Raw genomic sequence first — 13,964 nt, forward strand, 5'->3', positions numbered from 1 at the left:
CGGGTACTTACTCTCCTAATTTCTTTCATGGAGGGTTCCCGGAGAAGGGACTCTCCCGCAGATCTCCCTTTGCAGGAAAAAGGCAGGATATAAATCGAAAAATAAATAAATAAATAAATCCAGCAAACTAATTTATGTTCAAGTACCATTGCAATCACTGGAACTTACATTCACTGGGACTGAAGTGTCCAATTGCAAGGATGATCGACTTTCTCTATAGCAGGACCAACAATGATTGACCCCTCCCACCCCCCATTTGAAATAAGGGAATTCTAACTTGCATGAGAAAATGTCATTGCTAAAGTTATAGGAAACAGGACCCTGGCTTTGAACTTTTGTATGTTATACCTCGAGATGGAAGACTGGCCCTCATTTAGTTTTGTAACCAGACTCAGTGCCATATAAATATGACAGGCTTCTAGGGTGGAGTGCTTCTTCTGACACCCTTAGACACATTTGTTCTCCTGAGTCTGTTCCTGACAATTAATATTACCATGCCCAGGGTTGTTTTATTGGTTTATTTCATGGTATTTTATCATAATTGTATCTTGCAAATCTGGGCTCCCCACTCCACAGAAAATAAATAGCGGTACTGGTATTTGCAGAACAAATAGATATCTGGAGGCTCCCCAGGTTGAGGAAGGCTGCTATAAACACTGTATTGGTAAATTTCAAACTTTTCAGGACTCAGAGACACATTTTGCCCAAAGCGCATTTGAGGACCTCTCCTCCTCCTCCAGCCACTGCAACACACTCTATGTCATCAGTGGTTTGTGATCCACCAGTTACAAACTGACGTTGTATCACAATGACTGGGCATAAGTGATGACATGGAATTCAGCTGCCCAGACAATTGATTTCTGGAAGGGTAGCCATGCTAGTCTGTTGCAGAAAAGCCAGCATAAGCATTTGTGGCCCCTTGAGGACTTACACTTGTATAAGCTTTTCTGGACACTATCCAGTTCATCAAATGCATCTGATGAATGAGCGCCTGAGTGGTGTTGCATGGCTAGCATCCCTTTCCCCTCCAGGCTTTTAATTTTCTTGGTCATTTCCTTTTACAGGAGGCAACTGAGGTTTTACAAGAAGGAACCCTGTGCAGAAGAAATAAAAGACAGCAGCAGCAGTGATGACAGGAAGGGCACCATGCCACCAACCAATAAGCCTCTGGTAATTCTATATTAAAACATGGAATAGTGAGAGAAAGAAGAAAGGATCAAAGGGCATTAGTGATCCATTTGAGATTATCCATCAGATAATTCACATCTTAAATATATTAAATAACCACTGGGGTCATTAAGTACTTTGTGATGAGCCCCTGTTCCTCTTACCTCATTGTTATGTTATCCTTCAAAGTTCACAGCTGCCAGGAGGCAGGAGACAGTGTTATTGTTAGCTCCACACACAACAGTTGGAGGGGCATGCTCTAAATTAAGGAATACCAATGTGATGACATGACTGATTCTCCCAGCAAAGATGCAAATGCACTTTGTTCCTTAGAAACCATGGCTGTGATCCTGAACGCTTTCAGGGCTAGGGCTAGGTCTGCCTGCTCCCCAGCCCAAGTCAGAGGGGCAGCTCATGCTTCACTAGATGCAGAATCTCAATCCAAGCATTTTGCATGCTATTTCTGAGGGACTGGAAGAGATTACATGCCTTCTTGCAGAGGCAGCTTTGACTTTATTTGGGTGGCTGAAGTGAAACAAAGAGAAGAAGAACTGATCTGATGAGATCTTATTTTATTAATTCCCTTATATATGGAGAATGACTCTGACAGGGCAAAGTTATCTAAATGCTGAATATTGTAGCTAAACAAATTGTGTTTCTTACCAGCCTTTCCTCTTTCCTTCTATAATCCAGAGGGTGAGGTGCAAAACATGTCTCTTATCTACCATGTCCATTTCAGGCTTCAACTATTACTGAGAAAAGCCACCCTTAGCAGCAGGTGCTACTACACTTAATCCCAGTAACTAACATAATTTGTATTCAGTATGAGGGTTAATTAAAGATCTAAATATTGGACTGAGTCAATAAAATCAAATCTAGCTTAATCTGCTGTGACATATTTTTCTTGTTTTATTTTCTCTCCTCTCCTCTGCATTGCATAGTTTGATAGTATATGTCTCCATTTCATGAGGGTTATCCAAAGTGGTATCAAAAATCTTTTAGCCTAGCCTTACCAGAAGTTGGTATGAGGGTCCTCAAAGTTGCAAGGAACTAAATTGGAAAGGAATGAGGCAGTTTTTGATGGAGAACATTAATAATTAGACACATTTAAGGTTGTTTTTATATACCTCCATGTAAGCACCTGATTAAAAAAAACTATAATTTTTGAAACTTTCGGAAGCCAAAAAAACATTAATAGACACTCTCTGATTCCAAGGTGTTTAAAAAGCCAGAGGCGGATGAACTGTGATATTCATGTACTATTGAAATGAATAAACATTGTACATTTCCTATAAAACTTGCATATTGAGAACATTAAGTACACAGAACCTATGTATCACTGGCATGTGTGTATCATTCATTTTATAGTTAATCACTGTGATGGAATATGACCACATCAAGACAGACAGATTTGTTAATGCAACAGACTGCAGTACAGAAGATCTTGGTTATTTCTGCCTTTCAGAACCTTGTAAGTAGGATTATCTTTCATTGTTGGGGAATGTCTTTACTTGGAAAATTTAGCAATACAAAGAACAATGCAAATTTTCCAGATCTGATTCTCTTATTATTTGGAATAGCCTGTTTGCCATCAAGATTCTAACCTGTGTAGGAGCTGAACTAGTGAAGAACAAGTTGTGTGAAATGGTATATGGCAGAACAGTTTTATGCACACCAGCAGATGGTTCTAGTACCATTATTTAATTCAGACCACTCCCTGAGACAATCACCCAGGAGTTCCCCAGACAGCCTGAATTTTCTGCAGCAATCACATCATTGAGGTGACATAGAAATCAGGTCTGAGATACTTCCAGTGATGGGCATTTCATAAAAATGAGTAATAATTGCATAAGCAACACATGCTGGAGAATAGGAACTCCATCTTATATCCTTGGAGATAATTATGCCCTCACTCCAAGCAGCATGTAGCCAATGTAGTTGATATCTGATTTAAAATCATCTTTCTGATGACAGAGAGGGGGAAGTATTAAGTGGCAGTTTCTATCTTAAAAATCACCCCTTACAGTTTCAAAGCCAATATTGATAGACCTCTTAAAATGCATCCAGAGACTTTTCATAAATTGTTTTTATGCTACAGAAACCTTCTTCAGCTAGGCGTTTTGGACTTCAGCTCCTATCTGCCCCAGCCAGCATGGCCAAAGGTTAGGAGCTAAACATCTGGAAGACACAAAATTGGGGAAGGCTGGCCAGTCCTCCTCTTATTTTTTTCTACTATAAAACCTTGTTTTGTTGCTATTCACATTAACAAATTCTCAAGTTATACTCTCCAATGCAGCATTTTACTTCATGTATTCCCTTAATTATAACTATGCTCTGATTTAAGTAAGTTTAACACAAAAGACTGCATGCACAGATTTGCTTTGCTTTAGGGCTGGTAAACAGCGCATTGCTGTTGCTTGAACGTGCTGGAATGTAGATGCAGTTGCAAAGCTTAGGCTCTGCTCTGGTACAAAATTCCCTATGTGTGATTCACAGAGACCACAAAGAAGAAATTTGAGCCACATGCTTCACAACTGAAGTCATACAGGTGATGACCATCTAAAGGGGCCTCCCGTAAGGCTATTAAGTCCATTTTTTGAAATTGCCTAGCTCCGTTACTGCACTTGTGGATTCTGTTTGTTCTGAAAAACTTTGCTCTCTTTTCTTCTTGTGTAGCAGCTTGAACAATGGAAACCTGGATCCTGTTTACTGGTAGAAGATGTCATAGAACTCTCCGCAGCCATGTCCAGCTACCCGGAAATCCTAGTCCTGTGAATCACAGAATGACCTGCAGTTGCTTCAGTGGAACGCCATCCCTAAACACCCAGGAAGTAACTCTCACCCCACCTCCCTGCCCCACCCGCATGCTCACAGCATCCTTACTCTGCCTCTTTAATGCAGGCAGATCACAGAACCCTTCTGCTAAGCTGACTGTGGGACGTGGGTGGCGGCGGCCGGGGTGGGGGTGCTCACTAGTGAATAGCAATGCATGCTCTTTAGAAACTATTTCTGCATGAGCGTTCTGATGAGACCCACACAGATGCTGCACTGCTCGTTCATACCAGAGATGCCTGGAAGTACAAAGGAGGGTGTTGGAAATGCTCTCTCTGGAACTGCTGATACATTCTAAATACAACTTTAAAGGCCAGCCATTGCTAACGTCAGGCAGCAGTGCCTCAGATAAGGGACACGCATCCTGGCGACAGAGGCTTATTTGAGAGATTTTATGGAGAAAAAATAGCTCAATCACTTATCATTTGAGTGATTTTATCATATTAAGTGGTATAGAAGTATTGATCATAAGATACTCATATCAGCTGTCTTTGTATGTACACAACATGAAAAAGGGGACCTTCTCTTCATTTTCAGAAAAGCAGTTCTCTGAATATTGAGTTTGCTATAATTTCTAAGTAGAAAGTAGAGAAAGTAGTTCAGTTTTCATTTTAGTGAGAACCTGTCCTGCATTTGTACCTTCAAATCATAATACTGCAAAGGAGTTCTGCCATAAGCATTCATACAAAAATGCATATATTAGGTAAATGCACACGCAAATATATTAGTGAAAATTACATTCACAATAGCATCAGATTAGGAAAACTGTTTACAATACACCCACACACAGAAGGCTCTATGATGTGTGTAAAGTGAAAAATCAGCATGAAAACAAGCACAAATTATTTTTGCGTTTTTCTCCCTCAAAGTAGAAGACTAAACCTAAATAGGAGAAATGAGAAATGGCGGTACCAAAACTGGCAGATTCACCTCTCCTCATTTTTAAGGTACACAGGAATACTTTTCTGGAAATGGAGATGAGGTGCAAGAGGAACAACCCTTTCAAGGAGATGGCAGCCTATGAAGCAGCCTCAGACCAAATCAGGCATCAAGCCCAGCATTCTTATCAGTGACTGGCAGAGGCGTTCCATCTTTGGGCAAGAAATCTGCCTGCCCTGCCAGGGGATTGATCCTGGGGCTTGAATCTGTGAGCTATGGGCTCTTCCAGGACAGCAGTTTGTGGAGAAGGCGGATTTGTATACTGCATGTGCCAACCCTAAAACCCTAGATGGGGCCTTTATCAGGGGCTGTTAACTATGTTTGAGCAATAAATCAAGACGCTGCTTCAAAACCTCTTGTTCACTGTATCTGTATTCACACTATTATTATTACTTTACAGCAAGGTAAGCTTCTGAAAGTTTCTTCTGCTGGAGATTATGCAATCTTGCAAGTTTTGCCATTGGCAAATGGATACCAGTTCAACAGCATTTGCCATAAATAACAAGTATGCTGCTATGCAGAATTCTTGTTGAAAACTTGATGAACAGAACCAGAAGACTTTCCATGAAACAGATAGACACTACAAAGAATAAACAAGCAAACACACATGACTGAGAGAGAGAGAGAATCTCTGCAAGTGCAGTTTGCATTTCCTTTTATGTTAGGAAGCAGCCTTTAAAAAAAGAAAAGAAAAGTGCATGCGCATTAGTGCGAGCTCATGCTTGCATACACACACACACACTTGTGAACATAAGATCTTGGATAAGCAAGATGCTATAGTCCAGGTTTTTTTCTAGTAGCATTTATTAAAACAGTACAGGGCCCACATGGCCAATCACACAGTAGTGATTAGGAGGCTAAAGACTGGCATGCCACCTCCTTAGCAAGTCAAGAATATTCGGGACTGAAGTGGGATGGAACGGAATAGTGCTTCATCAACATAAGCTTATTGCAAGAACTAGAAGAAAATATATTTTGGTATTGAACTGGTTTGCCTGTACTGGATCTATGAAATCTATAAAACTGACTGTCCAGGAATGGAGATTATTTATTTTTACACTTAACATAGAAATAATTCCAGAGTGGTTTAGGAAGCTGCCTAGGCTTCAGAAACAAAATTGATTTATTTTGTATTCTGTCAATTTCATTGGTTTTTGCTAGAAGCACAGTGTTTCACTAATTGGTTAGATTACTTATTTTAAAATGCTGATTAATCAGGCAGATTTTTTTAAAACGTACATTAAATTTAATGAAGTACAAAAATGACGGGCAGCACCATCATAGACAGAATGTTTATTCTATACCTGTTTTGATGTGTGTGCTTCATCCAAAAACAAAGAAAGCATGATTTTTTTTCCAGACTATTGAGTTATTATTATGCGTGTTTTTGCAATTCAATTGATTAAATATTGGATTGGCTAAAACTCATGGTCAGCTAAGGTTTCTTTAATTAGGGGAAGAATCTATTATTGCTAGGTAAAAGAACCTGGTTCTATTCTGATGACTCAAATTATTTCCAGGTACTAAGCATACATATATTTACTCCAAATTAAGTTTCACCTATTTTACTGTAACTTACTCCCAAATAAGCATGTGCAGGATTCCCCATTTAAATACATATTTTCAGTTCTACATTTGCATGCTCACACTGCTTTCAGATCATCATTTGATTTCTTGGAATCCACATAAGAAATACTGAAACATATTGTTGCCTTAGCCATCATGAGGAAATCCTCTTTTAATCAATATGTTGTTAGTCACAGAGAATATTATAAGCATCATTATCTAAAATTATAAGGCATATGACCTCCAAAGTCCCTTCTTCAGATTCTGAATGATATCACTATTTTGTGGTATTTTGGTTGTCCTAACAAGGGTATGAGCCTTCTATCAATTTTGGATTTGTGTATCTCTTAAAAGCTCCCTCTCTCCTACATACCAAGATCCCAATCTGCTTTGGCCTGATCTGCATTTATCTATTCTCGACTAAAAATAAATAAATTAAAGATGCTAGATAAGGATTTGAGGAAATGCCTGACTTCTGCATCATTCTTCACTCAGACCCCTTCTTTTCTTGAAGCTATGTTGGTGTCTTTGTGAAAAGCACTCATTCGGGTTATAATTCTTAAAGATGGTCAAAAGACCCATATATAGGGAAGGGAATCCTTACATTTAATTAATGGCTATAAATGCACATACATTACTTACAGCTTGTTTGGATGCTGTAACATGTTCCATGTTCGGCTGCTTTTGAAAACTGTCTAGAAGCATCAGCTGGTCCTTCATTTTGCATCCAGACTTTTGATTGGTTACAGGTGTTTACAGGTAGCACCTAACTCCCCTGTTGCAGCAGCTTCACCAGCTACTGGTTTGTTTCCAGGCAGAATTCAAAATGCTGGTTTTAACCTATAAAGGCCACATGGCTTGGGGCCAGGCTGTCTGAAAGTCTGCCTTTTCCCATAAGAGCCTGCCTGGTCATGATCTTCAGGAGAGGCTTGTCTTTATGGAACAAGTAGCATTAGAGAGAAAGGGCCTTTCCAGCAGTCACTCCCAGGTTGTGGTACACCCTTCAAGGCAGGTCACCTTTGTTCCCTCTTTGCCACCACTCTGACAGCAGGCAAAGGCTGATCTTTGGCCTGTAAGTGGCTATGTAGGTCGTTGGCTGGTTTATTCTGCTTTATTGTATTTTAAAGTAGTTTATTGTTTTGTTCTATTTTAAATTGTTTTTGTGAGCCACATGGAACCAAATTGGGAAATGACCTGGCATTACACTGGTATAAGAAGAATTAGGAGGGAGAGGAATTGATCAATAGCCTTCTAAGTAAACAATGCCATGGTTTTCTGCCAAAACTAACACAAGCTTTTATAATGTAAGAACTGTTCAAGTGACCTTGAAAATGGCTCGTTTCTCTCTTTCCCCACACCTCAGCTCTCAGTGTGCTTGGTCAGAATCTGGACTGTATCACGTGCCACCCAGTTCACTGAAAATATGGTGGGAAAGGCCTGGAGCATGGCTAAGTTCTTTAAATAGCTGCCTCTCATGAAAGATTGGTTTCCAAAAATCTGTAGAGCAGTACAGTAACTTACCAACAGACAGAACAGAAAAGGTTGTAGTAAACAGTTGGGAGATCTGTCCCTGGAATGTACAGCAACAAAGAGCAGAGATTTTAAATGTGGAAACTTTATTCTTCCCAAATGTAACTGTAGAAAATGGAGAAATGGAAAGTTCTAACTTTATTTTAAACCACATCTCCTCCTTGTTTCTTATGCCAATTTGTTATCATAATCACAATTGGTCTTCATCAGCCAGTTGTACTTAAATCAGGTGAGTTTATAGATGAAATACATCCATTTATAACCATTTGAAGTAATATTTCAAAGCGTATCAGAACTTGCATGACCTTTTTTTGCAGTGGGAAAAATGCATAATGTTTACTGTCAGATTGTTACGCCCAAATACTATCGTTTGCTATCAAAAAGGAACACTTTGCGTAATAGATCAAGGAGGATAGAACCTCTTTTGGTCAGAGTGATAAATTCAGTCTGGGGAAGCCTCTCAGGGTTTGCATGAGTAGTGCGGGGAGTTGAGGGTTAGGGCCAAAATTCTTCAAATGCCAGTATTTAGCTTAAAATTCCTAGTGCCAGTAATTAAGTCTTAAAAGAACCATTTTGGCCTTTTAGAATGGTTCGATTTCCTGATAGTTTTTAATGAAAGATGGATAAACACTAATGACTATTGTTTCCACTGCTGGTGGAGGAAAGAGGGTGGGGTGAGGAAAAGTGGATGGGGCCATCTGGGGAAACCCGGAGAGCGAGATCTGAATCCTTAGTTTGGATGGCCTCTTTTCTACAGCTCGTCCTCTGTTTATGTGAGCCATCCCGAGGCTATAAGCGATGGGACGGCATACAAAAACACTAAATAAATAAATAAATAAATAAGTGCTTTCACAGTCTAAGTCAGACATAAAAATCCAGACCAATAAGAAGGAAAAGGAGAAGCTCAGAGGCTGGCAGATTAAGCAAGGCCCACCAGCCTCCTGGCCACAATATTCAGTTCTGTAGTGATATATACTCCATTCCTACTTAAGTTATAACTGGTATTACTCAAATTGCATCCTCGCATATAAATTAGCATATGCACCTGTGATACACAAATGCACCTTTTTCATAGACATATTTCCTCTCTTTTTGGCAATTAATAAATACGACTGCTATAGATATGTGCTACACCGAACTTATTTTCCAGGTGAAGATACTCATAAATAGTGCTTCCTTCCTCTGCAAAAAAAGGGAATTCAGCAGGCTTGGGGGGACCGCAAATTTGTGGAAGTATAGCAGATATTTGGGGGAGAAAAAATGGAGGGTGGAGAAGCACAAAAACAGCTTAAACAGGCACAAAACCAGACAGGGCACGTTCTCTGGGTATAGAATGCAGGCTGTCTATGGGCCAGGGAGATGGGGGAGGTACAAAAAACTAAGGTGCCTATTCTGGCTTGCCGGAATCTTGCAAGAAGTATTCCATGCAGCACTCTTTTGTTAAAATTCTGCGTTTCCTAAAACACCCATCAAGTCGAAGACAACAGGAGAACCCTTGTGTATGAGGGCTGGAATGAACCAGATGGATCACAGGTTCACGGCCATAGTGTTTTTACATGTGGGTTAGCTGCAAATGAGTTCTTTGCCGGTCCTGTTGGGAAAACAAGCCACCTGATCTGCCACCAAGTAGGGTAGAGTACATAGATTTAGATTGGGTTTAGTTAAAGTCTTGGTAAAGCTAACTAAACAAAATCAGCGTAAATCCATGTGGCCTTTTTAAACTGATCTGTGAACTCAGTTGCTGTCAGATGAAATCCAGGTAAGCTGCCTTAAGTGACTTGGGGATCAGGGCTTCAGCTGGATCAAGGGAAAATGGTCATAATTCTTAGTGAGTTGTATATCACATTCCATTTTATTTTAATGTAAAATAGATAAAAACTGATGAAGACACTGAAGGTTGTACATGCATTTCTCTGTCCTCTCTTCTGCTGAGTGGGAACAGTGCTGAGAGATGCAATATAGTTAGGAAAGAATGGTATTTTTCACTCTGTCTAGCTGAAAGAGATGCTCAGTGTTATGACTACATGCAATATCCTTTTTGAGTGACTGCAGTGATGTTCTGTTTTGCAGAGGTGTGCTTCAGACTGATGGGATTGTAAAATAACACTTTGCAAAACTGCTGTTTTACTATTCAACTTCTATACATTTGACCGCATGAGTGCATTTGCCTGGAATAAACCAGCTGAAGTGTGAATCCTGGTTCTTTGGAAATCTGTAAATACACACCAGATGTGACGGAAGGAGCACAGGCTGCTCTCTTTGGAGGCCACTCAGGGCCCAGATGCAACCTCTGGCAGGACTACTTTACAGATCAATTTCTCAGGGTTATAAAAAATAAATGTAAACATTCTTTCAAGAGTCTGTTAGCATTTGTACCACTGCATTATGCATAGCTCTTTCCCTCTCAGGGCATGGATAAACTTTGCTAGATTCCATTAGACTTGTCAAGTTTATGATTTTCAGAGCTGGAAGAAAAAGGGTTTCAAATTGGAAATACTTTGTTTCATAGCCTTTCATAGAAGAACACTTTCCAAAGGATCTTTCCAGGCCAATTGTGATAGATGTAATTCTGAAGGATCCTATTTCTACATTACACTAAAGGTCATGCTACATCTCTAAAGGCAAAGCTGCATCTCTGTTGTGAGAGGTCTGTGCTTGATTCTCCCAAAAGGTTCTTTCAAACTTGAAAACAGATGTGATGCTGTTTACATGGGTTTTGTGTCCCTTATGGAGCTAGACCCCAAAAATCAATAATTCCAAGGAGATCTTTAGGAGAAGTAAAAAGGGTGTCAAACGAAGAAAGTACAAGTGCTAATTTATACCTATTGCAATTAAAATAGAAATATAATGCTCTCACCTCTTAGTTGCTTGAGGTATTCAAGAGATTGGGCAGGGGTGCTTTAAGTTGGATTCCTGCTCTGAGCAAGGGGTGGACTAAATGCCCCTTCTAATTCCAAGATGCTAGGATGTGTGTACTTAGTCTAGTAGCCAGGTACTAAATGTTGATGGGCCATATCAAGGTCCCTGTAGCTATCCCTTCTGATGGTCTTTTAACTTTAAGCTACTCTCTTCTTTAGCCAAACTCTCCCCAGACTATTTACATAACAGCTTGTATCTTTCCCAACCCAAAGACATGACAGAAAAAGCAAAAGACATGGAGAAGGAATAAGAAAGCAAGCAAACTTGAGCACCAGTTGTTAAAATTGCATAGTAATAACCTGTTTGAATGGAAACAGATCGGGATTGGAAGAGCCAAATAGAGCTGCTTTTTCCAATAGAGCCTTTTGGGACAACCCAGCTTTCCATTTCTTTCTTGCTGCAGCGCTGTGGAATGACTTGTGTACCAGCACAGAACTCAATCCAGGATTGGTTCCATAAGTTAGATCTGAGGAACAAATGATATTTGGTGACAATGCCTAGTATTAATAATTCCTGAACTGGTTGAACTCTTCGCACCTTCTTTCATTAGGAATAGCTCTAATCAAAATCTTTATATGTGTAAGATATGATAGTTCACCACCAGTAAAGAGATCATTTTTGAATTTCATCTTCTTTCCACCTAATATTTTTTTCCTGGTCTCAGAGATATATTTTCAAGCCTTGGGTTATGCTTGGTCCTGCACAACTTGGTTCATATTATTTTAAAAGGAGGGGGGTGCAGGGAGAAATAAAAAAGACTTTCATTCTATATCCCCGCAGCCATCTCTGTGATGAGGATAAGAAGGGATGCCTATATTCGTGCAGATGAAGATCTATCTATGCATCGTAATAAATAAAATAACTAATGAACGTCATATGGGAACAAAGAACAATGGGCTTGAAGGAGAGGGAGAGGGAGAGGTAAGGGTGAGAGTGAGAAGATATTCCAGTGGAGTTCTTTTCTTGCTTGAAGAAACAGAACAGGGTAACTCTTCCCGCATGATATTGTACCAGCAGAGGGAGCAGATTCTTCCCTTTTTAAAGATGATCAAACAGCATAGGCCATAGGCTTTATTTTATAGCGAACTGTGTTGAAAAGTACATTGTGAACCTTGTGGTACCTTAGAGACTGACATTTATTATGAAATTTGTCAGTGTTCCACAAGGATCTTTGTAGGTATTGCCACAACAGACTCTCTGATATTCAGAAAATATCAGGAACTATTTAACAGTTCTTTCCTTCCTTCCACCTGCTAAGGCCTATCTCACTCTGCAGTGTACAGGGATGGCTTATTTGGAAGAAGGCATGCATTCTATTCTGTGGATTGGCTGTGTCAATCTGCTGCAGGAAAAGAAAATTAAAGTTGTGGCACCTTCAAGATGAACAGTACAATCCTAGTTATATCTGCTTACGGGTAGATATAGGAGAGTAGCCTAAGGCTTGGATCCTAACATTCTTTTTGTCTATGGAACAGATCTTTTCTACTTCCTGCTTCCTTCTGCAGCGCCAGCCCTTCCACCTGTGAACATTTTTCGAGAGAGTTGCTAGTCACTTGGGAATGCAGTGTGGCACACAGGCTGCAGATGGCAAGAGGGCTGGTGGTCACTTCCTCGATGGGAGCACATGAGCACCGTAACATGAAAGCCTAGGCAACTGGAGGTTACCCAGCACTCGCTAGGATGTCTCCTACAGGTTGAGAAAGGCAACAACAGCTCAAATAGTTTTGCCTTCAGAAAAGGGATGTCTTAGCCAAACAAAGGAAAGGTAAGCAGACAATAAGAGATGTTGTTGTCTTAACATCTTAAGACAATAAGATTCTTAAAAGAGAATTTTGAGAAGCATAACACTAACAGCATCAAAGACAAAAATAATTAGTTAAATATAGCAACATTACGAATCCAACTAGGGAAGCAGCTGGGCCATCAGATAATAATGGTGTTAAAAGAATATTAAGACATGGAGAGTCTTTCACTGCAGAAGATATAGGACAGATACCTGTGCCTGAAATGATGTTTCCAAAAAGAAAGTCATAAATCCACACATTATTGGGAAAAATAAAATCATATTAATTTTAATGATACGAATAATAATCATGAAGTAAAGCCAGCATTATTATGGGATATTCCTGAAGTCTATTTGAGTGGGAAATTTATAATGGATATAAATTTATTCTGGATAAGCAAAATATGAATCAATTAATTTATAGAAATTTTTAAAAATAGTTTCATGAAGGCAAAAGTTAAGAAATTAAATTTATCTATATTGGGTAAGTTTGTAATAGTAAGTGCTCATATATTCCCACATTTTTATTGTTTCAAAATATGCCTTTGTATCCATATGTTAAAAACATAGAATTCTGGCAAAAAATGGGGAAGATTTATAGCTGGGACTAATAAAAGCTTAAGACGTATAAACAGCGTAAAATAGCGGCCTACTTCAAAGGGTGGATTGGCAGTAATAAATTTAATAAAATACTATGAGTCTATGAATAGTGACCCTGACTTGACTCAGATGGAAGGATCTGATTATACTAATTTCACTGCCTCATTTTTTTAGCCAAAACTCCCAACATATAAAGACAACCCTTTCACTACTTTATCTGTTCAAATATGGTATAAATATAAGAATTATTCAACTCCTCCTGTGTCTCTTTTATTTTGGAACATCCCAAATTTAATTTTCAAGATAAATCTGTGCAATTCAAGTCATGAAATGGAATTGGTATTTACAGACTTAGAGATCTAAAAAATGGTGAGTAGAAAAAAACTGATACAGAAGCTGATCCGATCAAGTGATGCAGCAACTAGCGCAGTCAGAAAGAAACTGAGGAAGTGGGCGGGACCCCCTCTCCCCGGGACCTGGAAGGGGTGGGGGGGTGGGGGCTGCTGCCCATGTTGTGAAATTTTGCTGTGGAAGTTTCTTTCTGATCCAAGCCTTCTGCTCTGGGCAAAGCCCACCTGTATTACGCACAGAGACCACAATGCAGAAACGATATAACATATTAATTGTA

General features: G+C 39.5%; 1 protein-coding gene across 1 annotated transcript in view; it reads left to right on the forward strand.

Annotated features, from left to right (window-relative positions):
- The window catches only part of EGF (epidermal growth factor), a 50,069-nt gene extending 46,127 nt beyond the window's left edge, over positions 1-3,942 (forward strand). Inside the window, exons 22-23 of the mRNA XM_044428506.1 lie at positions 1,065-1,170; positions 3,844-3,942. Coding sequence (XP_044284441.1) covers positions 1,065-1,170; positions 3,844-3,942 — 205 coding nt within the window. The remainder of the gene's footprint in view (positions 1-1,064; positions 1,171-3,843) is intronic.
- The last annotated feature ends 10,022 nt before the right edge of the window (positions 3,943-13,964 follow it).

The sequence above is a fragment of the Varanus komodoensis genome, unplaced genomic scaffold, assembly GCF_004798865.1.
Source record: "Varanus komodoensis strain SLA01 unplaced genomic scaffold, ASM479886v1 scaffold2, whole genome shotgun sequence".
Classification (NCBI taxonomy): domain Eukaryota; kingdom Metazoa; phylum Chordata; class Lepidosauria; order Squamata; family Varanidae; genus Varanus; species Varanus komodoensis.